Source organism: Purpureocillium lilacinum (genome assembly GCF_023168085.1).
Source record: "Purpureocillium lilacinum CBS 284.36 DNA, scaffold_1, whole genome shotgun sequence".
NCBI classification, from domain to species: Eukaryota; Fungi; Ascomycota; class Sordariomycetes; order Hypocreales; family Ophiocordycipitaceae; genus Purpureocillium; species Purpureocillium lilacinum.
The window spans coordinates 6,149,567-6,173,857 of NW_027072111.1; the positions used below are offsets into that span (position 1 = coordinate 6,149,567).

Here is a 24,291-nt window from a genome sequence, read left to right on the forward strand (position 1 = left end):
TCGTGCCGGCCCGCGCACCACGTCTCGATGCAAACGCGCCCGCATGCAGCAACCGCTGCGGAGTGAGCTGGCGATAGACCGAGACATGCTTCCGCCACCGCACCGCTTCCCCGGTTCGGTGGAAGTCTCATCTCAGGATTCGTACGAAGCACTGTGCTGTCCTTCATACATGTAATTGCTCATGGCCAATGGCAGATGTGGGAGCCGCCGACCGTTGCACGGCGTCCGCCCGGGCGGTGCGCGGGGAAGAGGGAGAATGACCGGGCATGGTACGAAGTGCCTACCTGGCAAACAGGATCCGATGGCCTGGCAGGCGGGCTCATGCTCTGCCGAGTGTTGGTCTGGCATCTCGCGGGCGACATGCGCGACCAGCGTCTTCCAGTCGGGTGTCAACATGCGAACTGTAACGGAGGTCAGCAGTCGAGCCTCATTGCCCCGTGGGCCTTTTTGTTTGAATCGACGTCGCAGAGCTGCCGTAGCCTAGACAGATGCGCCTCTCACACGTTCGACGGTTCGATCGGCAGAGACATGAAAAGGGCCACGCTTGATCTGATAAGCGCCAGGCGTTTGAATCGCCGCCACACGTGCTCGCTGACTCGCCGCTCCGGAAACGGCAGGTGTCGAAGCTCAACTGGTGGCGCCGCCGTCGAGTCGGCCGTCGAGTTGGCAGCCAGAGCTGGGTGGTTCGGCCCGCGCCTCAGACTCCGCTGACGGCGAAACTCAAAATGGTACGGAGGATGTCGCTGGTGAGCGCAGCCCCGGTCCGTCGACGGCCGCGGCCGGAGTGCCATGGCCTCGGAGGCCACCCGGCGACCTGTGCCCACAGGGCCGATGGAGCAGCCGATGGGCCAAAGAAATGAGGAGCGGAATGAACAAAGACGAGAGGTGCCGGGGGTGGTTGGAATGGGAGGCGCCGTCTCGTCACCCAACCCACCCAGGAGAGCGAGCGACGCCGCCGCCGCCGACAGCCCGTCTGGCCGTGATGGTTGCAGTTGCAGATCGATGGCCACGACAAATGCCGGCCTGCCATCTGGCTGCTTGCTGCCGTGCCGAGACGCGAGTGCTCGACAAAGTCTGCTGGTACTACGAGTAATGGCCAGACACTTGCACGGCACCGCGCACGCACTTCACGCACATCATCTCTGCATCGCGCGCGAACCGGCCTGGCGGATGGATGTCATGGTCTGGCACTGTTTTACCCTTAATTTCTCGACGGGCGAGCGCCTTCGTCAGGGCCCCTGCTCGGTGGTGGTGACGCAGAATACGGCACAGTGACCTGCCCTTGCATGACGGCTCCAGCCCCCGGCTGGTACCCGGCCGGTCCTCCCTCCGCGAAAAGGGGCAGTCCCCACAACGTGGAAGGCACTCGCGCTGTTGCATGCGCGACCGAGTGTGTTAGCGCACGCGCGTGGGCCGGGCAGCCCCCCCCAAGCGCCCCCCGAGCGCCCCCCCAAGGACCTGTCTGCGGGTGAGACGGCGCCTTCAATTGGCCGCTGGCGCATCTGGGGACCCTGTTTCCTCCTCCGCTCTGATGCGTCTGCCCCTGACATGATTTGACCTCAGGAGGGACGGGCTGGTCGAGGGCAGAGGGAGCGTCGCGGACGGTGGTGATGGGCGAAACTGACGGCGGCTGGCTCGGGGGGAGAGGGGGCATTCGCATGTCGCGGGTCGCGGGTCGCGGACGGACGTGCGCTGGGCTCGTCATTTACCCTCGGCGGCGGTTTGCTGTAATTAAGCACTCCGTAGTGAGGTGCTCTGCGGAAGTATCGTACAATGCGTTTCGTCATCGTCAGGTCGTCCGTTCGGTGGTGGTTGCGCTGCGCCCCCACTGACCCAGCCCACGACATGCAATGGACGCTGTCAGGGCCGGCGCCCAGGAACAAAGCAAAGGCGACAAGGAAAGGGGACGGGCGCAGAAGAAAGGCTGAGAGTGAGGTGGGCGGGCTCAAGCCGTTGTTGGTGACGGGCACGCAGGCACACACGCCGTGAGGTGGACAGCATGACGGGCAGCCGCTCGCCCGCCAGCCCAGCCCGTCAAAGCAACCACTCATCATCACCTCGCGCGCTTCCAAGCTTGTCACCTCACCAGCCCCGAACCGCGCCGTGGTGGGACGCCGGCCCTGGAACATGAGTGGGCTGAACCTCTTACGGGGTGCGATCGCCCCAGCCCAGCCCACCTGCACCCACCGTTGGCGGCGCTCTCAGCCTCCCCCAGTCCACCACCTGAGGTACCTTAGACACCCACTGCCTGCAGCTGCAGCGCACCCCGTTCGCCGTCACTCCCTGTGAGGCGGCGTGCCTGCCTTTCTTTAGCCTCCACTGCGTGCTCTCTCGCCTCCTCTCCCCTGAACCGAAACCCCCTCTGGAATCCCACCTCCCGAAAAAGTCGGCGGCTGGCCAAAATTTCGGGTTGACAACATCCGCGGGCTGGTCCACCGATGCTCAACCAGCCATCTTCAGACTCGAGCTGCGGTTCACCCGTCCTTCTTTGCATCGTCGGCCGTTGGCTCTGCTGCTGACCTGACGCCGCGCCCACCACCGCCATCGCACCACCCGCAACATCGCGCCGCCCCGGCCTGCCCAGCCTGGCCTTGCACCTCTGGCTCTCTAGCTCACTGTCCTCCCCCGGCCTCGACCTCCCCGAGCCACGACGTCCTTGGGCCACGCATCCGGATCGCAAACCATCCACCGGCTGCTTTCGCATCGTCGGCGCATCCCCCCGAACCCGAGACGAAAGCATATCACTTGGACGGCGATCGCACCCAGCCTTGAGCGCCGCGGCTTCAATCCAACCGCCGCCGAGCGGTCCTCCCCCCTCCCGCCTAGCCGAACATGGCCTTCCTCTTCAAGTCCAAGAAGAGCCAGGACCGGGCGCTGTCGAGTCGCGATGGCAATTCTGGCTCCCAAGGCTCCATCCAGAGTGCCGGTTCTCGCATGGCCCGCGACGAGAAGGGCGCCCTGGTGCAGCGTTCGACGCCCACGGGCAGCCTCAACTCTCTAGACAATGATGGCAGCGTCGGAAGCCCAGATCGCGGCCATGGCCGCCGCGGAGGAAGCGTCGACAACACGCAACCCAGCGACTTGCCTGTGAGTATTGCCGAACCACCCCCGCGGAGCCGTCGCCATCCGTCGCAGCTCCCTCTGCCCTTGAGGAGAGCGCAGTCCCTAATGACCCTTCCGCAGCTTCGAAACGGACCCCAACCAACAAACCCGAATGCGTCCCTCTACCCCTGGTCGCAACGCCGGTTAACCTACACCACTTCGCACCCGAGTCCCTTCCCCCGCTATGGCGCCGCCGTCAATGCGACGTCGTCCAAGGAGGGCGATATATACATGATGGGCGGCCTCATCAACAGCTCGACCGTCAAGGGCGATCTCTGGATGATTGAGGCCGGCGGCAACATGGCTTGTTATCCGCTTGCGACGACTGCAGAGGGCCCGGGGCCAAGAGTCGGCCACGCCAGCTTGCTCGTCGGCAACGCATTCATTGTCTACGGCGGCGACACCAAGATTGAGGAGTCGGACGCGCTGGACGAGACGCTCTATCTCCTAAATACTTGTAAGTGCTTGAGAATGAATCTGAGATACGTGCCTGCCATGCGCCTTGCTAATGCACTCGCTTGCAGCAACCCGACATTGGTCGCGCGCGCTGCCTGCCGGCCCTCGCCCCTCCGGACGCTATGGGCACTCTCTGAACATCCTTGGCTCCAAGATCTTCATCTTCGGCGGTCAGGTTGAGGGCCACTTCATGAATGACCTCTCCGCTTTCGACCTGAACCAGCTGCAAATGCCCAACAACCGTTGGGAGATCCTATTACAAGGCGAGGCGTCGCCAAAAGCCCCGGCCGCGCGCACGAACCACTCAATGGTCACATACAACGACAAGATGTACCTGTAAGTTCGCATTCTCACGTGGCTCTACCTTTGCGCCTCAGATACTCACACCGTTGCAGGTTTGGTGGCACAAACGGTTACCAATGGTTCAATGACGTCTGGTGCTACGACCCGGCCATTAACACATGGGCGCAGCTGGATTGCATAGGCTACATCCCTGCCCCTCGAGAGGGGCACGCCGCCTCTCTCGTGGACGATGTTATGTACGTCTTTGGCGGTCGCACGGAGGAGGGCAGCGATTTGGGAGACCTTGCCGCCTTCAGGATATCCACGCGAAGGTGGTACACATTTCAAAACATGGGCCCGTCTCCATCTCCGCGTTCTGGCCACAGCATGACGACGGTTGGCAAGTCGATTGTGGTTCTTGGCGGCGAACCGAGCTCCGCGGCGTCCGCCATCAACGACCTCGGCATTCTCTACGTCCTGGACACGAGTAAGATCCGCTACCCCAACGACAGCCAACAAGGCGCACAAAAGATTACTCAGGGCCGCCGGCCGAGCGCGAGTGATGTGCAGAATCCTCCCCGCGCGATGCCGGCTCGAGATGGCTCTACCGGCCCTTCAGACTCTAGAAAAGGCAGCGGCGGCGCAATCGCTCCCATGGTCAGCCCTACGAATGGGCACAAGTCACCCCCGCCCGGCGTCGATCCTCGCGCTTCCCCGATCTCTGGAGGCCCGGGCCCGGCTGCGGCCAAGCCTCGCGCCGCCCTGACCTCCAGCCCGGCAGGACCACCTCCATCAGGCCCGACACCCGCCAAGCCCACGGGCGATCAGTCATCGAGCATCGGACGAGTCCGTGGGCTATCCGCCGACCGTGCTGGCGCAGCGGGCCCTGGCCAACCCCCGGTATCGCTCGACGCAGTTCCTGAAAGCGCGGCTGCGGCTGCGACAGTCAACGGTCGCCGGACGCCCACGCACCCGGCCCGCGGACCTACAAAGCAGGAGCCACCTGCTGTCGAGCCCGCAAAGGCCAAGCAGACTCGTCACGGTCAGTCATCAGGCTCCGTCGATAGCTCAGCGGAAGCCGCAGCACGGGCCGTGAGACCATCCTCACCCCCGCCGCCTACACGGCAGCCGAGCAACCCCTTGTCCAGGCGGTCGTCTGGTCGCAACTCCCAGACGGTTGCCCTTCTCAAAGAGCTGGACGCTTCACGGAACAGGAATGCTTGGTATGCTTCAGAGCTCGAACTGGCCCGCAAGTCGGGTTACGTTTCGACCGCGACGTTCAGCCCGACTCTCGATGCCAAGGCCGCTGAAACTTTTGACGATGAGGATCGACCTTTGATAGAGGCTCTCCTGGCCATGCGAACCGAGCTGGCCAACGTCCAAAGCGCCGTGGATAAGCAGGCTGTTCTGTCTGCGAAGCAGATTGCCGAGGCCGAGAAGCAGCGCGATGCAGCGATTCAGGAGGCGGTCTACGCCAAGGCCAGGCTCACTGCCTATCACGGGGGATCTGCCAACAGCACTCCGCAACTCGACCGCGAGCGAGAAGACGGTGGCTACAGGGAGGGCGAGCTGAGCAAGAAGCTTGCCTCGGCGCTGCACGTTCAGAGAAGTCTCCAGTCGCAGCTGGAAACCGCCAGGAGCGAGTTGGAGGCAGAAAAGAAGGCTCGAAAACTCGCCGATGACACGACCAGCGCGGCGCAAAGGCGCATGGGGGATCTCGAGACCTACAAGCAGCAGACCTCAACCGAGGTCGAGCGGCTCAAGGCCGAGCTGCATCTCGTGCAGCGCGAGGCCCGGGACCAGTCGGTCTCGTGTGCTGAGGCCGTCGCGGCCCTCGAGCTTCTCAAGATCGAAAAGGAGGACTTTGCGACCAAGTACGATGAGGCCGTTGGCAGTGCCAAGGACCACAACGAGAGTTTCCAGTCCTTGCGGGACGCCATCGCTGCATCCGAAGATGCCAGAACACACCTTGAGCAGAAGCTCGAGGAGGAGCGCGCCCAGAAGCAAGACATCGAGGCCAAGTTGAACCAGCTGAAGGCAGAGCACGAAGCACGCACAACAGAACTCGTCTCGACCACGCAGCGTCTACGGGACGCCGAAGAGCTTGCCGAACGGCACGCCAACGAGGCCAAGACCCATCGCCAAGCCGTGCTGGCAGGTCTCGACAAGATCTCGGCAAGGGATGTTAGCGCCGTCGGCAAGGCGGACACGGAGCGCCTGGGCGCGCTCCAGAACCAGGTCGCTGCCGCGAACGCATTGGTCAAGAAGTACCAGCAGGAGGCAGACAGCGCCGCTGCTAAGCTTCGAAGCGCCGAGGAGCGCATTGCTGGCCTGGAGCAGTACCAGGAGCAGGCCAGTCGCGAAGGCGTGACCATCAGGAGGCAGCTGCAGTCGTCCCTTCGCGAGGTGCAGTCCCTGCAAGCTGCGCATTCAGATGTCAAGAACCAGCTGGCAGCCCAGCAGCTTGAGACGAACGCCATGACGGTGCAGCACAACGCACTCAAGGACATCCTCAACGAGCGGGGCATCAGTCCGACGAGCGCCGTGCGCGGCCGTGGCCTCACGAGCCCGCGAGACATGTCTCCCGAGCAGACTCGAATGCGGGACCTCGAGATGCAGCTCGCCAGCACCACGGCGGCACATGAGGAGGTCAAGCAGGCCTTTGCGGCGCAGGCGCAAGAGTCGGAGCTTGCGTATCGTGAGAAGCTTTCACAGCTCGAGAGCGACTATCAGTCGGCCGTGCACTATGTCAAGGGAACCGAAAAGATGCTTAAGCAGCTCAAGGACCAGCTGTCTCGCTACAAGACCGACAATGGCCGCCTCAAGGCCGAGATCGAGGAGCTCGAGAGCCGAGCCCAAGACGACGGTGACAGGTCGGAGGCACCCGCCCACTGGGAAAATGAACGCGACGCTCTCCACAAGAGGATCGAGGGTCTCGAAGCGGAGCTGCGGAACTCGAGCGCACAGCTGGACAAGAACCTGCAGTCTCTGAGGGCGGATCTGGCCGAGAGCAACCGGCAGCGAGACGAGGCGGCCAAGTCTGCCACGACGCATCGCAAGGATCTCGAGCAGCTCCAGTCGGAGAACGCCCTCCTGGAACAGCGCGCCACCGATGCGGAGCAAAAGGTCTCGCTTCTTCTCGACCAAGTCGAGCATTCGGTGGACAGCTACCGCCGCCGCAGCCGCCAGCTGCCGGCCGAGGCCGTCGCCGAGGTCACCTCGTCTGCCAACGGCCTGGGCGGCCATGTCCGCAGTGAAAGCTCCGGAACGGAGAGCGCGTACGGTGGCAACGGCCTCGACGGCAGGGACAGCGCCGCCCTGGACAACCTCGCGAGCGAGCTGGAGACGCTGCGCAGCCACTGGGAGGCGACTAACAAGAACTACCGGCTGAGCACCAACTTCGACTTTGACCAGCCGACGCCCGTCGGCAAGAAGGACGACGATGCCGCCCCAGGGGCCGGCCTAGGTCTGAGCGAGAGCCTCGCTGACTGGAGGAAGCGACTCGACACCGATGACCACCAGACCGGCCCGGACAAGCCACACCAAAACTAATTCCGGGACTTCCCTGCTACGTGCATTCATGACCATGCATTCACACGATATACCCCGCGGACCTTTTTGTTCTTATTTCCTCCTTTCCAGCCGTCGCTCAGCGCATATACGAGTTTGGCGACGTCTTGTACATTTCATCAGCCTGCCGCTTTCAACCCTCGCTCTCTCGGTCGAGGGCTGAGGCAGGGCTTCGGAGTTTGTGGGAAATGAGTCGACTTGTTTCTTGCCTCGTTCCGTTTCCCTTTGCCGGCCGTTTCTTTCTCGTTACTCCTTGTTCACTCTTCTCATCGCGAGTGCTGGATACAGCTCTCGCTTCAATGTCTAAGTCTAAAAACTGTCGTTTTGAAGCAACATTATCGACGCTTTCTCTTTCACGGGTTCCTCCTCACTGCGCGGCGAGGGGGAAGGGGTGTCGCCGTCACGGTGCTTTGCGCGCGGTCCGCGGGCGCATTTTCAAGCACGCGAGCGTTTTATCTGCCCCTCGGTCCCTCTGTATCTCTGTATCCCCGTCTCTGTCTCTCTCCACGTCTGCCACCCTCTCTGGGCCTAGTGCCGTGAGCGGAGGGAAGACGTTTTTTGCCTTTGAGCATTTACAGAGGTTGTTTGGAACCCCCGCCTCCTGTGGTGGGCGGGTTTTGAGGTTGGGGCTCGGGTCCTTGTTTTGCGGGAGGATGGACGGAGGATGAAGGGAGGGGGCGCGGCGCTTTTTCTGTGTGGCTGGCTCTGTGTCTTTGCGTTGTTCTTTCTTCTTTATTCACTCACGTGCCAAAGGGACGGCTCTGGCTAGCTAGGGCTTGCTTGAATGATGAAATGAGTTTCTTGAGATGATGATGATGACGATGAAGATGATGAAAATTGATTGTGGTGTGTTACGGGTTCTCTGGGTCTGCTGGGTCCGCTGGAAGATAGTTGGTTGTCTGCTTGATCTTCGATGCGTGAATATTTGACATTGTACACTGACTGCGTGCGTTCGCGATTGGGATGTAGGATAGTTACATGTGTACAACGTGGGAATCAGATTTATCTACGTGAAAGAGGACGTCAATGGCTGCAGTCCTTGTACTACAAAGCAACACCACGCTCTTCGTTCACCATGCTTCGTTCATCGTGGCCCCCCATGCCTTCTTCAGGGCGTCACCAAGCCGCACACTCTGTCCATCCCATCCAAATCGCCTCGCTCCCGGGCGCGCCAACCTCCCCAGACGCCAAATAAACAGTCTGTTTGTCTTGTCTCCCTCCCTCACGACGCAGCCATCAACCTGCGCTGCACGGCGAGGCAGCGGCCAAAGTCGAGCTTCCTGCCCTGCTTGGGCATGTACTCGCCGCTGGCGATGCAGAGGACGCGCATCTTGGGGTCGTAGCGCAGGCCGGTGAGCAGCTTGGGCGTGATGAGGAAGTACTGCGACGTGTGCTCGCGGCAGGCAATCTCCACCATGCGCTCGTGCACCATGCGCTCGTTGCGCGGGTCCATGCCCTGGTTGATCTCGTCGACGACGCGGAAGGGCGACTGCGCCATTGACTGCAGCGCCATGAGGTAGAAGATGGTCGAGACGGCGCGCTCGCCGCCCGACTGCCGGTGGGCGTTGAGCTGCTGGAGCGTCTCGTTTTCGCTGTCGACGAGGTTAGCTTTGGTCCAAGGACGCGGATGATATGATAGACAAGGAGATGAAGCAGAAGAAGACGAGGCTTACCGGAAGCGAACCATGATGTCGAGCGCCCACAGGTCAAAGTCCTCGTCCTTGTGGACGCGCACCTCGCCCGCGCAGCTAATCTGCTCAAAGTTGTAGGCAAACGCGTCGTTGATCTGCGACACGAGCTCCTCCAGCTTGGGCTCCCACTTGCCCATCAGCTCGTCGAGCTTGCCGTTGAGCGAGTCGAGGCGCTCGTTGAAGCCCTCCATCTTGTCCTTGAGCTTAGCAATTTCCTGGGCCCGGCGCTCGAACTCGCGCAGCACGTTGGGGTTGGCGGCGTGGATGAGCTCGAGCTTGGCCTCCTCGGCCGAGATTTCCATCTCCAGCTCCGGAGGCTCCTTGCCGGCGGACAGCTGGGTGAAGAGCTCCTTCTTGGCCTCGTCCCGGGCGCAGACCTCCTGGACCTCTTCGCCGAGACGCCGGCCCTGATCCCTGGCGATGTTGGCCTCTTCTGCGGCAGTCACTACGTTCTGCTTCTCCACTTCGAGGCGCGTCATGAGGCCCGCATTACGGTCCTTGAGGCCAAGAATGTCGGATCGCGCTTCGATAAGCCGGATCTTGGCCTCCAGCAGGGCGTGGTGCGCTTCACGGATCTTGTCGATGAGAGCCTTTTGCCGGACGACCAACTTGGCCCTCTTCAGTGCCGCCTTGTCCCAGTCGTACTGGAGGTCCTGTATGCTCTTTCTTGCGTCGCGCATGGCTTTCTCGTGCGATGCTTTGACGCGTTCTTCCGACTCTATCTTCTCTGGCAATGACTGCCACTTTTGGTACTCACGCTGCAAAGCGCTCTTTTCGTTCTTCAACGTCGTCTGCAATCGCATCAGTATAATTACCAGTAAGAAGCATGTACGCTTCTACTCACAATCTTGTTGTTGATGTCGTCTTTCTGTTCGTCGATGGCGTTTTGCTTCGTCTTGAGTTCATTATGCTCCGTCTTCAGAATATCCCTCTCGCCCCTCTTCTCAGTGAGCTGTCGGTTGAGCTCCGCTTTCTCTTGCGCATCAATAGGCTGTGATGTCCAAAATCTGCCCGGCTGTATGTTCTTGCTGACTGTCGTCATGGCCTGTGGGCCGTACTCTCTGCGCCGTCGCACCATGTACGAGTGCTTGCCGGCGGCCCAGTTGTTAACCTTGCCGCTGTGGATCAGTCTCTCGTATTCTGCATCGTTGTGGTCCTTGAGGGCAACACCAGACTGATGGACTCTCTTCTCCGCACAGAGCATCGCCAGGACCGGTGCTGGGCCATCGAGGTAGTCAATGGCGAACCCATCAAGTCCTAGGGTCCTGGCCTCGTTGGCGTCTACTGGTGGCCTAAACGATTCCAGGGGTGCTGCGCAGGTTCGAATGACAACAGACAGGCTCATGACTCGGTAGAGCTGGTCGGTCAGCTTCTTGTAATCGCCTTTGGTCTGGGCGGTGAAGCACATGAAGTCGTCCGGCTGAAGAAGCGACTGCACCTGGTCCGAGTAACGCTCGTCTTTAATCGAGCAACTTATCATCGGGGGGCCAAAGACCTCTTTCTCAAAGCCGTCTTGATGCTGTTGGACCCACTCCCATCCCTGGGCGATTTCCGGAAAGTGCTTCCTCATGAAATTGAGTTGTTGGCCTTCTTGGGTGTCGAGCCCCTCAATGTTCTCTTGTATTCTGCGCATCTCGCTGACGATGACCTTGCCCTTGTCTCTGACGTCGCCCATCTGTGCTGACAGCTGCCTATATTCTGCGTCAAGCTCACGCAACGAATGCTCTTCGGCACGCTACATCAGACCTGGTTAGAAAATGGAGACAAGTTTGAAGCCAAGAAAGGTGGCTTACAATCTTCTGGTTCCAGTCGGCGGCGTTGAACTCCGATGGCCGGTTCCTGAGGTCCGCCTGGTAGGCCGTAAGCTTCGTCTTGGAATTGGCGAGGTCCCTCTTCTTGGAGTCGAAGCCCTTGCGCTCGGCCTCGAGCCTGTTATTCATCTCATAGACATCTTCAGCCGCCGAGGCCACATCACGGGCCATGCTCTGAGCAGCGTGTTCGGCATCCTTTAGCGCCCTCTCCTTGCCGGGTATCGCGTTCTCGATGAGCTGCGCGTATTCCTGCTTTGCGTTGACCGCCTCGAGGGAGGGTCCGCATTCCTGTTCCAGACGCCGCAGAGCACGCTCGGCCTCCTTCTTCCGCTCCCGGGCTTGCGAGTATCTCGTCCGAGCCTCGGTGTATTTGGAGAAGACGAGGGCAGACTGGAGGTTGCTGACTCGCTCCTGGATTTCTTGGCGTTCCCGGATCCTATCCACGTCTGCTTGCAACCCCTGTTGTCGGTTCTCGAGGTTCCGGAGGGATTCATTGTCCGCGTGGACCGTTTCGGCGAGGTCCTTCTTGTCCTTGTGGAGTTTCCGAAGCTGCGCCTGCCATTCCAGCATCTCCTCAGGCGCCGCAGCACGCAGCGTCTCACGGAGCAGGTCAACCGGGGTGCAGGCGGCGAACTCGACCACCCTGTCCTGCGGCAGGAACTGGCAGAGGTTGTCCACCTGGATCTTGAGCGACTGCATGAGTGCCTGGATGGCCTTGTGTGTCGTCTCCTTGCCATTCAGCCACCACTTCTGGCTATTTTGTTCGCGGCGGATCTGGACTCGGATGACGTAGTTGGACCGATCCTTTGGCTTCTTCTGCAACTCGATCTCGATGGTGGCCGTGTCCTTGCCGTGCTTGACGAACTCCTTGACCGAGCCGGCTCGCCCCAAGTGCTTTGGTCCGTATCCGAGACCCAGACATATGGCGCAGACCAACGAGCTCTTGCCGGTGCCATTTGGACCGATGACCATGTTCAGGTTAGGCCCCGGGAAGAACTCTGCCTCTTCGTATGTTACGAAGTTCTGGACCTTGACGCGCACGATGGAGCCAGGGTGGAAGTCCTTCATGGTGTCTCCATTTACGACGCCGTTGTTTGCGGCCCCGTTGACGCGTCGCGCAGAGGCAGGAGCGGCAACGGGAGAAGCATTGCTGGTGTCGTCGTCGTCATCGTCTGACTCGGGCTCGACGCGGCGTCGCTTGGGCGTGTCGGAAGCTTGGGATGATGCGCCGTAGCGCGGGTCGTCGCTTTCGGCTCCGTCTTCAGACTCGTCGCGCGGTCGACGACGAGCTGTAGGGCGCGCCATGGCGCCTGAACCGTCTGGCCGTCGCAGTGATGGCCGATGAACAAGGCGACACGTGGACTGTGGACGTCGACGTCGACTTGAGGGTGTGAGGTGGTGATGGCGAAGCCAAGTAATTAACCAACGTTGCGTGGAGACGCGTGCACGCGCGTGTCGGCAAGGCAGTTCAACCCCACCATAAGCCCAAAATCCTCCGTTGGCCGTTCCAGTTCACGCTCGGCACCCACGAAGCACAGTGGCAACTGGGTTAGGCAACCAAGCCGACCCCCGATCAAATGGACGACCAAAAAAAGACCATACAAAACGAAGAGGACAAGAGCATCGTCGGAGGCTCAAACAAGAACAAAAAAAACTCAAAAAGAAATGCGTGATCTGGGAATCGAACCCAGGGCTCCCCGACGTTGCTCGGATGGCAACGGAGAATTTTACCACTAAACCAATCACGCTTGTTTCTTGTTGAAGACAGGTGACTTATCTCAATACATATTGGCTTGGCGCTTCCCGAACTGTTCCACGACGCTGACCCCTTGTTTCCTGCCGGTTCATCTTTCGAGACGCATGAATCCGTAGCCCATTTGGCATGGATAACCTCGCCAGAGCAGCTGTTACGGCTTCTACACTCGACCACCGCCCCCCGTTCGCTGCTGGTATTTTTAGAAGCATGTCGGCATCTATTTCAGGGGCCGGTCTTGGCAATATTCTCCTAGCGTCGCCAAACAGCCACAACTCTGGAGGTTCCGCGACTCGAAATTTTGCTTTCTCGCGAGTCGCAATGCGCGCCGACGCGCAGCATTTTTTTGCCAGGCCCCGCGGGCACCGGCTTTCGCTTCTATTTGCGGTCAATTCGCCCGTAAAGGCGGCTGAGAAGCATCATATCATTTGACATCACACCTTGGCCCTCGATGAGCCGAGTGGCTATGGAGCGGCCTCAGCCACGCCCCAATATGGATACGAAGGTTGGCCTCTCGGTGCTCCACCGAGGCACAACCACGAGGCTTCTCCCGCCGAGTCTAAATCTAAAGGGTAAATTCGTCGATATTTTATCTATCATGGCCTGGGTCTTCTGGCCAGAGGGGACTCGAGCTGTTTCGTGAATCTCAGACAACACTGCAGCCTCCAAGTCGTCGTCACCAAGCTGAACCGCCGAGGCCAACTTCAAAATGAACAGTCCGCGTATCATACTGGACCAGCATGGGGATATCACATTGCAAGTCGGAGGGCCGGACGAGACAGACAAGACGGATTTTGTCGCTTGCTCCCGAACCTTGGCTCGCGTCTCTCCCGTATTCGATCGCATGCTGTACGGGACTTTTGCCGAGGCGAAATCTAACCAGGAGTCCCCCGACGATTGGACCATCAACCTTGGAGACGACAATCCTGCCCCCATGAAAATCTTCCTGAACATAGCACACGCCAACTTCTCGGAAGTGCCAAAAGCCCTGACCGTTGGAGACTTGTACGACCTGGTAGTCTTGACCCATTACTACGACGCGACCCGGCTGCTGACCCCCTGGGTCGAGACATGGATGTCGTCGCTCGGCAGCGGACAACAAACACCGCCCAGCGACATGCCGAAATTGCTCTGGATATCGTGGGAGTTTGGCCGGAAAGAAGATCTCACGACAATTTCACGGCAAATGCTGTTGGAGTTTGACGGCAACTGGTTCAACGACACGGACAACCTCGAAGATATCCAGACACCGCCATACATCATCGGTGAGTGACGGGACCCGGCTGCACTGTTGGTATGGAAGGCTTACGGAGGGGAAGAGAGGATGGTATCGATCCGGTCCAATACGATTCAGAAGCTGCTGGACATTTTTCACGACATGGTTGAGACCCTCACGGTCGTGGATGAGAAACCCAGATGGTGCCATCACGCGACGTGGATGGGGCACCACAGATGCGAGTCCATGATCCTGGGCTCCATGACTTTTTGTCTAACTCGGGCAGGGTTGTGGCCGCTGCCAGATCCTTCCGAAGTGCAGTACAGTCTCGTCGGGCTATACAGGAAGCTGACGAGCTTGATCATTCACGACATTGGCGATGTGAAGGGGACGCCTTCCGAAAATCACCAGCGGTGCAACCCTCGAGAACACTTGTTGCACCAGGTGCAAGAGGTCATGAACGGGATCCCGGATCTTTTGACAGACTACCATAAGAACCGCATGGAAGAGCAATCGCAGGGGCTTGTGAGCTAGACTTAACGTTGCGCCAGGTGCGCTTTTGGGGTGGCAGTGTAATACTTTTCCGGCGGATATCCTCATCTGTTGTGTTACCTTGCAAACAGCCAGTGGTCGAGCGGGGCGTAGAGACGGTGTCGGCTCTCAGTTCCTTTAGCTGCCTCAAATATGAATTACGAGTACTCGAGTACGGACGGCTGAATGTCGCCAATAGCTTCCGAGAGCGCTTGAACGGCCGACTCTGGCAATGGACCGCTTCATAATCGGTCGGAATGCTCGATTCAGCTCAGAGTCGCTTCGGAGTGCGGCGGTGAACATGAAGTGGCGGCAGATGGGACCATCTACCCTGTAGGTCCCGACGACCTCTTCGAGAACCCTACCCAGGCATCTCCCGGCTTGGATCCAGCGTCCATTGGTCCGATCAAGATAACTAGGAGGTTCTGCCCTCGGCACCAGCAATTGCCTCCAAGCGTGAGGAATATGCTCGCGCCACCAAGTCATATCTCGAGTGTAGCAGCAAAGAGCGAGGGCGCTGGCGCGTCGTAAGACGTCTCGAATGTTGAACGATCGGCGGGTGGGGTCTCGCAGTATTTCTAAATCCGGCCAGGGCCTCGCTGGGGTTCTTTATCCACAACATGCGCGCCCTGCTTTGACGGCACGCAACGTCGTCGATGGCGGGGCAGGCAAGGCGGGAGCTCGCGCCGCCGTCAAGCCACCAACGGCGCACGGGCAGGGGCGGGAAATCGGCTTAGTCACGCGACATCCCTGCCCGCCAAGCCATGCGACGACATCCCTTGAATTCCAGTGAGACTCTGCTTGAGCTGCCCTCGCCTCCCGCCTCTCGAGATGGCCTCGGGCGCGGATGCCCCCAAAACGACCTGTCGAATGGGGGGTAGCAGTGTTTTAGTGCGTCCTCTGCGATACAATATGCGAGCTCAAGGCGTCGTTGCGCGGCAACAAGTCGTCTGCACGCTGTTTTTTTTCCCGAAGTCCGCTGGACAACACGACGCAATGCATCGTCGAGCGCTCGACCCTCGCGACGCCGCAACGGGGTTCTACATCGAGTGACCAGACCTCTGGACAATAAGCCACCGGCGTCGGCTCACGTTGCGTGGTGGCGGGACGCGGCGACAGATGCGGCGCGCGCGTGATGCACCTTCGAGACAAAGACACGAGCTCTTGCATACGTACATGGTGCCGAGGCGCCGCAGCCCATCGGGCCGGAGCATCGCGGACTGGCATTGTTTCATTTGGGACTCGCAGCGGGCAGCGGGGTTGGGGCCTCCTTCAATTTGCCGTGGCCGCCGGGCGGCTGGAATGCGTCGTGATGGCACAATCTCGCATCACTTCCACTTTGCGCGCGGCCCCGCCACGGGCGGCGCTGCGGCTGGCATTGAGGTAGCGTGCCTGGCTGCGGGCTTGCATGTCCGACGTGGCCAGGCTGGGCAGGTGTAGTCGATGCGCTGCAATGCGTCGCTTGTGACCCTCCCGTCCCCCATTCGCTCTGCGGTTTCCAGCGCACACACGGGCAGTAGGTACCCATGCCCGGCCCAGCCCAGCGCCTGGGCTGGATCCAATGCCAGCGATCGGTCGCTGCGTGTTCCAGTTCCAGCGAGGTGCGCTACCCGGCCTCCCTTGCGACCTCACCTCGACCACTGCCAGCCCCAGCCCCAGCCGCCTAGAAGACACCGCTTTAGCACTGCACCTCGCCTGTTCACATCACTCACACCACCTACAGCGCCGAGCACCACGAAAACATTGCATTCCTTCCCGGGACAGGACGAGACGTTGCAGCCGTTCGTTCCTCCTCTCAACTCGTCCGCGTCCCCTCTCGCTCGTTCTCTCTCTCACCCTCCTTCGCCCGCACGGCACGTCTCGTCCCGTCTGCTTCCAACCTCGTCCTTGTAGCCGCGCGAGTGGTGTCTGTCTCTCTTGTCCGCCTCGGTCGCCATCATCTCATCACGGGCCTTGTCTGTTTCCTTCTTGCATTCGTCTCGTCTCGGCTATCGCGACCTTTTGTTGTTGTTTCTCACCTGTACTGCATTCGCTCTCCCGTTTGGACGCTACCCTCGCTCATCAGTCGCCGCTGCAGCTTCATCCCGTCTTCCACCTACGCCGCGTCGTGGCCGTGTCTTGTCCGCAAACCGCGTCTCCCGAGTAGAATGTGCCAGTCTCGCCGGTAAGGGTCGCCAAGCTACATCATGGCAGAGGTCGCGGGCGCCAAAGTCCGCTCGCCGCTGGCCGAGACGACGAACCGCATCAACTCGCCCTTCCCGCCCTTTGAGCAGCAGCCACACGGAAAGCCGCGTCCTGATCACGCCGAGGCACGCCACGCTCACGCTCACACTCACGCGCATGCACAGGCACAGACTCGCCGCACCGTGCCCAACCCCATGGCTGAGAACTCCCGGCCCTCAACTTCACATGGCGTCCCCGCTCACGCCCCCGCAGTCTTGAGCCCGCCAAAGCAGACTGACGACGACAAGCGGTTCTCTCAGGCCTCGTACGCGTCCTCGTCGAGCAGCCGCAGCAAGAGGAGCTACAAGACGCATGTCGGCCCGTGGCAGCTTGGAAAGACCTTGGGCAAGGGGTCGTCGGCACGCGTCCGCCTGTGCCGCCACAATGTGACCAGACAACTCGCCGCTGTCAAGATCGTCAACAGGCGGATGGCGTATCTGGTTCAAGATAGCAGCTTGGCCGCCCTGAGCAAGTGGGACAGCAGTCTCCCCGAGCAGATCAATGGCGAGATGCGCGTCCCCATGGCCATCGAGCGCGAGGTGGCCATCCTCAAGCTTATCGAACACCCAAACATCATGAGACTGTACGACATTTGGGAAAATCGCTCCGAAATGTGAGTTGCTGCTGGTCTTTGCTGCTGAGCGTAGGCACTTGGTCTGACCGCAAGACAGATACCTGATTCTCGAGTACATTGACCGTGGTGATCTTTTCACCTTCATCAACACATACGGACGCCTGTCGGAGGAGACGTCCATTTTCTTTTTCCGCCAAATGATCAGCGCCATCGCTTATTGCCACTCGTTCAACGTCTGCCACCGAGACCTGAAGCCCGAGAACATTCTAATTACGAACGACCTTCAGATCAAGATTGCCGACTTTGGCATGGCTGCCCTGCACCAGACAGACACCCATCACCTTGCCACGGCCTGTGGAAGCCCTCACTACGCCGCGCCGGAGCTGCTCAAGAATCGACAGTACCGCGGAGACCGCGCTGACATTTGGAGCCTGGGCGTTATCCTATATGCCATGCTCTCCGCCACACTCCCCTTTGACGATCCTGACCTGCGCGTCATGATGGCCAAGACCAAGAAGGGCCACTACGAGATGCCGCGATGCGTCAGCCCCGAAGCTGCCGACCTCATCCGACGCATGCTCCAAGTGAACCCCGACCGCCGCATTACCCTCAAGGAGATCTGGCGTCACCCCCTCGTTCAGAAGTATAACTATGTCGACCACTTTGGCGACATCACTGGTCAGTTGCCGGACACGCGAAAAGGCTTCCAATACACCCCGGTGCTGCGCAGCGAGATCGATCCGCAGCTTCTCAGGCAGCTCCGATCCATGTGGCACATGTTCAGCGAACAAGATCTTGTGCTCAAGCTCTCATGCGACGAGTAAGTCCTACGAGACAGCAGTGTTCGCGACGATGCTAACATCAAGGTAGACCCAATGACCAGAAGGCCTTCTACTGGTTGCTTTATAACTATCGGGATAAGCAGCTAGAGGACTTCAAACCCGAGCTGGCACACTCTATGAGCGATTACCACCATCTCAAACCTGCCATTTGGAAGAAGAAGGTGTCGACGTGCGAGTTTGCGCAGCCTCGCGGCAACGGCCACGGCCGATCCATCTCGCGCTTCACCGTCATCTCCAACGCCGCAGAAACCGAAGCCGGAACTGACAAGAGTTACGACCCCTACAGAGGCAGCCGCATGCTTCAAGGATGCGAGCCGGAGGCCAGCCACGCCAAGATTGTCATTCACCGGGATGCCGAGACGACGAGCGTCAAGAGCACGACGAGAGCTCGAAGCGGCTCCAACGCTCGACGAGCGCGCGCCAACTCTGCCAGAGCTGCGTCCATCATGGCCAAGCAGCCATCGCGAGGCTCTTTGCTGTCCCTCCGCAGCAATAGACAGGGTACACCTGCCGTGGCGATTCCAGCTTTGCGGCACAAGCGTGGAGTCGACTTTTCGCATGTTAGGAGGCGGTCGACCTCTGCTGGTTATGCGAAGCGGCAACCCACTCGTCTGCGCACAACGGCCTCGGTTGCGGGCGACGGATCGATGTATCAACAGGAGGCAGCACGATCTCCTTCCCCCGAGCTTATCCGACAAGCAGATGGCACGCATCCCAAGGCTAATGGCGCCCCGAAGAATGGCGTATCTATGATCTTTAATGAAGAGCTCCGCCACTTCAGCAACAGCTGCGCCAAGGACTGCGATGAGGCGTTCAAGGGCACGCTGGCCGAGGCCGAATCTGCTGGCGGCTCGTGGACGGACGCGGAGAAGAAGGGGCGCGACTCGACTCCCTTCTCCGTAACTGTCGACAGCCCGACAGTGACCACTCCTGCTACCGACAGATCGAGTGCCGCCTCGTGGCAAAGTCGACCGCTACCTCCGCTGCCCTCTGAGGACCCCTCGAAGCAGTTCCTGACCCCGAGCCTTCGTGACGTCGAGTCTGAGCTTGACTTTGGTGGCGAGGAGAATACTGATTCGATGTCCGCGACGCATGACGGGCCTCACCTGGCCGTTCCAGTGATGCTGTCGAAACACACTGATCGACGGGTTGTCTCCGCCCCAGTGCACAACCACCAGCCAGGCCGCAAGCTCACTACGCTGCCATCCATTCACGAAAATACAGCGTCGGTTGTGGAAGGTGACGGAACAAGAGTCGTCTCGGCTCCACCGCATGGAAAGAGCAAGAGGTCGAATGACGTTGATAGGAGCCTCGACTATCTTAGCAAGGTCGAGCACACTATTCGAGTCGTCCACTCGCCCGGATCGACGAGCCCCGTCAAGATGCCCGAACCGCTCAACGTGCAGAAGAAGTCAGTGACGGAGGACTTTGGACACAAATTGCATCGGCATCTTGCATACAATGCGGAAAAGTACGATGATGATGTGGTCGAGCGTCCGGCAGCGGACTCCACCGAAACCAAGAAGAAGAAGACCTCGTGGTTCAGACGGGTGTCCAAGGCGGAATCTGCTTCAGCCGCCAGCGAAGCAAAGACGGCCCGAAACTCCATTGCGTCCAAGCAGTCCTCGGACGCCGATGTAATCGCTCCTGCGGCGAAGAAGAAGGCATTCACCTTTCCCTTCTGGAAGAGCAACAAGGAGAAGGACACGGGTATGATTGTGGAAGGTAAGTGGGACAGGATGGCAACCCCCGGTCTTGCGCACCACAGACTGACTTGTGGAACAGGGCCGGTCCGTGCTGCGGAGGACAAGATGGCGGCGAGGCACTCTCGGCAGCAAGACCTGGGCGACTCTGGTTCAGGCAGCATTCGAAACGTGGCAGTGAAGCAGAACTGGCTTACGCGACTGTTCCGCGTGAAGCCCGCGACGAGCTACATCTGCATGACGCTTTCGCGCAAGCGGGCCCGACAGGAAGTCGCCATCCTGCTGCGGGAGTGGCGACGCTACGGCATGCGGGGGATCCAGGTGGACAAGCAGCGCAACATTGTCTTTGCACGGCTCGGAGCTAAGAACTGTAAGTTGAAGACGAGTCTCGAGGTAGGACATGCTTGCTGACACGAGGCGCAGATCTGAACCTCAAGGAAGTGGAGTTTGCTGCCGAGGTGATGACGGTCATCGAGCACGGCAAGAAGCAGCCGCTGAGCATCGTGCGCTTCACGCAAGAGCGAGGTGCTGCGAGCAGCCTCCACAGAATCGTCGACACGATGCGCATCATGTTTGACAGCCGCCACCTGGTGGTTGCGGACAAGAACAAGCAGAAGATGATGATCAAGACGCTGAACGCGTGAGCTGCGTCCGTCCTGGTGTGAGTTTGTGTGTCGGAATATCTGCTTGAAAATACTTCGTACAACTGCCGATAAAGTCTGGGCGGCAAGCATCGGTGCAGAGGCACCGCCGCTTCACCGGCCAGCAGGTGGACTGCTTTCTTTCTTGGCGCAGGGAGTTGGCTTGGCGAGGGGGCACAGGGGATGGTTGGTTTCTCCATGGGCCAAGGGTGTTTGGTTGGATCATCCAATTGCTAGTTGGGAAGGCTACGAAGTACCTTGGGATCGAAATGGCATGTTTATCAGACATGCTTGGGGGCTGTGGTATAGGGCTTTCTTGTTGATGTTGGACGTCTAGTTAACTTGGACGAGGACTGGACTGGAGGGGCTTGTACCTGACCTGCGGAAGTGGCTCCAACAGGACTTGGCTGTATTCTTAGTTGTTCAGTCAAAATTGAAGGCTTGACATGTACTAGACAACGGAGCACTGCATCATGGTTTGACAAATTTGTGCTGGCTAAGGTGGAATGGCAGTGTCCAACAGGGAACTGTTCTGCATTCCGGAATCCGGAGTTTACCCCGGATAATCCGTCGCTTTCCGATGCCATGGCCGGCAGAAGGCACCGGTGCAGCGGGACCCGAAAAATAACCGGGTCCGCCCCCCCCAGGCTATTCTGAGTCCCAACGCGTTTCCGTTGAGGCGGGAATTGAGCAGCCGGTCGCAGGGAAGTGTGTGAGAGAGAAAAAAAAATAACACAAGTGAGAAAAGCCGCTGCTCGAGCTGCACCCCTTTCCCACGACAGCAAGACGCCAATTGGTCCCCGCGAGCAGATCGCCCAGACGGTATCAAACTCAGCCAGACGAAGAGAGCGAAGAGCGCTAGGGAAAGCCAGGATGTTGCGAACAGTGACGGCGAGCAGGGCGGCGGGAGCGGCGTGCATGCCGAGGACGGCGGCTAGCAGAGCTGCCGCTGCGACTTGGTCGTCATCACGGGCGGGAGTCTTCGCAGCCACCACCACCACCACATGCGGCCGGACCCCGCAGCAGCAGCAGCGCCGCCTCCTCGGTTCCTCATCATCCAATTCCACCATCGTCATCAACGGCAGCCGCAGCAGGGGCTTCCACAGCACAGCACGCATCATGGCACCCGCGACGACGCGAACCGAGAGCGATGCCTTTGGTGAGATCCAGGTCCCCGGGGACAAGTACTGGGGCGCGCAGACGGAGCGCTCGCTCGAGAACTTTCGCATCAACCAGCCCCAGGACCGCATGCCGCCGCCCATTGTCAAGGCGTTTGGTATCCTCAAGGGCGCGGCCGCGACGGTCAACATGCGCTACGGCCTTGGTGCGTGACCCAAGACTGGGTGCCCGTTCCTGGGTGCTCTTGCTCTTGCTCTGCTTCCTTACTGACTTGCCTGTCCAATTCCTTACAGACCCCAAGATCGGCCAGGCCATCCAGCAGGCCGCCAAGGAGGTGGCCGACGGCAAGCTGCTCGACCACTTCCCCCTCGTCGTCTGGCAGACGGGCTCGGGCACGCAGTCCAACATGAACGCCAACGAGGTCATCTCCAACCGCGCCATCGAGATCCTGGGCGGCCAGATGGGCAGCAAGAAGCCCGTCCACCCCAACGACCACGTCAACCGCAGCGCCTCGTCCAACGACACCTTCCCCACCGTCATGCACATCGCCGCCGTGCTCGAGCTCGAGGGCGACCTGCTCCCCGCGCTGCGCAGCCTGCGCGCCGCCCTGCAGGCCAAGGTGGACGCCTTCGAGGCCAAGAACATCATCAAGATCGGCCGCACCCACCTGCAGGACGCCACGCCCCTGACGCTGGCGCAGGAGTTCTCGGGCTACGTCGCGCAGCTCGACTTTGGCATCAAGCGCGTCGAGAGCTCGCTGCCGGACCTGCGGCTGCTGGCGCAGGGCGGCACCGCCGTCGGCACGGGCATCAACACCTTCAAGGGCTTCGCCGAGGCCATCGCCGAGGAGGTGACGCGCATGACGGGCACCGAGTTCAAGACGGCGCCCAACAAGTTCGAGGCGCTGGCGGCGCACGACGCCGTGGTGCAGGCGCACGGCAGCCTCAACACACTCGCCACGTCGCTGACCAAGATCGCCCAGGACATCCGCTACCTGGGCAGTGGGCCGCGCTGCGGCCTGGGCGAGCTGGTGCTGCCGGAGAACGAGCCGGGCAGCAGCATCATGCCGGGCAAGGTGAACCCGACGCAGTGCGAGGCGCTGACCATGGTGTGCGCCCAGGTCATGGGCAACAACGTGGCCACCACCATTGGCGGCATGAACGGCCAGTTCGAGCTCAACGTGTACAAGCCGCTCGTGATCCGCAACCTGCTGCACAGCTCGCGCCTGCTGGCCGACGGCATGCGGTCGTTTGAGAAGAACCTGGTGGCGGGCCTGCAGGCCAACGAGGAGAAGATTGCCAGCATCATGAAGGAATCGTATGTGTTTCCTCCCCCCATTTACACACCTTCCACGGCGTGTGCCCCCTTCCCCTGCTGTCGGATGTTTTGACGAGTGTTTGCTGACCAAACGGGCGATGATCAGGCTCATGCTCGTCACCTGCCTCAACCCCAAGATCGGCTACGACATGGCCAGCAAGGTGGCCAAGAACGCGCACAAGAAGGGCCTGACGCTCAAGCAGAGCGCGCTGGAGCTGCAGGCGCTGACCGAGGACGAGTTCGACACGCTGGTCAAGCCGGAGCTCATGGTCGGCCCCAGCGAGTTCAAGCAGTGAGCGGGCCGCAATGTGCGTGCGTCCGTGAGCCGGTGGTAGCCACCACGCGGCTGGCGCTGCACCCCCCCGCTCCCTTCCCCCGCGTGTCTGCATGTCATGCCACGCCATGCAGGGCCGGGACCGGTTGTGGTGTAGAAGAGGAGAGATGTGGGAAGAGGACTGTTTGAGAAGCGCGGCGAGAAGGGCTCAGCAGGACCGGGGACAAGGCGAAAGATAGACAGAACCCTGGACGGGGGCGCCGTCTCGCCGCGGTGTACTACATAGCTTTTGAACCTACGGCAGCATTTACCGGAGCCAAAAATACAGCGCGCATTGTAGGAGTCAAAACCAACGAGGTGTCTGAGCAGTGGATTGGGGGTCCCCGCGGCGGGCAGGGGAACGAGGCGCTCTTTATCGAGCGGCACGCGCGACACCAGCAACTCGTCGAGGAGGATCGGTGGTTGCATACCTAATCAAGCCACGGGCTGCCGTCGCCGCAACCCTGTCACGTCCATCTCGCCTGTCGAGGCAGGCCGTCTCGACTCTTGTGTACGTCTGTACTGTACAAGCACCACTAAGTTACGTATGAGTACTCTAATAATGCGACCGCCTGCCCGCCACCACCCCTGCCAATGCCTTGAGCCGAGCCCCCCGTCGATCGACCGAGCGACAGACGACTTGCCTACGTTGCTGCCAGAGCGGCGTCGACCCTCATTCTCTTAGCACAGGTCATGGGCGATGCTGGTGGTGGTGGTGACCGAAGCCGAAGGCCCGGGAGTTTCCGGTCGGCAACCGGAGAATGGAGGGCCTGCAGCGCGGACGGGGGGTGGTTCCTCTTGTGTGGATCGAGGGCGGCGGTGGGGCGGCAGCAGCCTCGGCTGCTCGGTCGGGCGTGGGGAAGCAGCTCTTGCGAAAGCTGTCGCAGCGTTCAAGTCCGTAAGAGATGCGTCATGCCTGTCACGGCAAACGCGCCTGGGCACGGGGCTTATTCTGACTCTGGCAGGAGGAGGACAAGGCCGTTCCAGGCGCTCGCCGAGTCCTCCTCCCTCTCACACCCCTGGCGAAGGATCACCAGCAGCGGATGAGATATCAGGACTCAAACGGCTCACTTCGTCCCCGTGCTGGCCACAATCGCTGCAATCCACGCCGTGGGGCGTGCTGTTGCCGCTGCAGCGCAATCTTGAA

At 60.3% G+C, this 24,291-nt stretch overlaps 5 protein-coding genes and 1 non-coding gene across 6 annotated transcripts; 4 read left to right on the forward strand and 2 right to left on the reverse strand.

The window, feature by feature from the left end:
• Positions 1 to 2,832: 2,832 nt before the first annotated feature.
• PLICBS_001487 (negative regulator of mitotic exit) lies at positions 2,833 to 7,392 on the forward strand (the record flags this gene model as incomplete). Its single annotated transcript, XM_018317436.2, has 4 exons — positions 2,833 to 3,087; positions 3,184 to 3,559; positions 3,627 to 3,894; positions 3,954 to 7,392. The coding sequence occupies 4 exons, from the start codon at positions 2,833 to 2,835 to the stop codon at positions 7,390 to 7,392; spliced, it is 4,338 nt and encodes a 1,445-aa protein (XP_018182961.2).
• Positions 7,393 to 8,632: 1,240 nt separating this feature from the next.
• Positions 8,633 to 12,217, reverse strand: PLICBS_001488 (structural maintenance of chromosomes protein 5; the record flags this gene model as incomplete). The annotated part of the gene is made up of 4 exons (XM_018317435.2): positions 8,633 to 9,002; positions 9,084 to 9,892; positions 9,946 to 10,836; positions 10,895 to 12,217. 4 exons carry the CDS (start codon positions 12,215 to 12,217, stop codon positions 8,633 to 8,635), a joined length of 3,393 nt encoding a protein of 1,130 aa, XP_018182960.2.
• A 361-nt stretch (positions 12,218 to 12,578) lies between these two features.
• On the reverse strand, positions 12,579 to 12,660 carry PLICBS_001489. Its single transcript has one exon. It is a non-coding gene; the product is annotated as a tRNA-Gly (tRNA).
• A 714-nt stretch (positions 12,661 to 13,374) lies between these two features.
• Positions 13,375 to 14,415, forward strand: PLICBS_001490 (uncharacterized protein; the record flags this gene model as incomplete). Its single annotated transcript, XM_018317434.2, has 2 exons — positions 13,375 to 13,930; positions 13,985 to 14,415. The coding sequence occupies 2 exons, from the start codon at positions 13,375 to 13,377 to the stop codon at positions 14,413 to 14,415; spliced, it is 987 nt and encodes a 328-aa protein (XP_018182959.2).
• Positions 14,416 to 16,598: 2,183 nt separating this feature from the next.
• PLICBS_001491 (uncharacterized protein) lies at positions 16,599 to 20,398 on the forward strand (the record flags this gene model as incomplete). The annotated part of the gene is made up of 5 exons (XM_018317433.2): positions 16,599 to 17,248; positions 17,307 to 18,029; positions 18,080 to 19,776; positions 19,837 to 20,124; positions 20,178 to 20,398. 5 exons carry the CDS (start codon positions 16,599 to 16,601, stop codon positions 20,396 to 20,398), a joined length of 3,579 nt encoding a protein of 1,192 aa, XP_018182958.2.
• Positions 20,399 to 21,514: 1,116 nt separating this feature from the next.
• Positions 21,515 to 23,127, forward strand: PLICBS_001492 (fumarase fum1; the record flags this gene model as incomplete). Its single annotated transcript, XM_065599838.1, has 3 exons — positions 21,515 to 21,719; positions 21,808 to 22,831; positions 22,938 to 23,127. The coding sequence occupies 3 exons, from the start codon at positions 21,515 to 21,517 to the stop codon at positions 23,125 to 23,127; spliced, it is 1,419 nt and encodes a 472-aa protein (XP_065455910.1).
• Between the last annotated feature and the right edge of the window lie 1,164 nt (positions 23,128 to 24,291).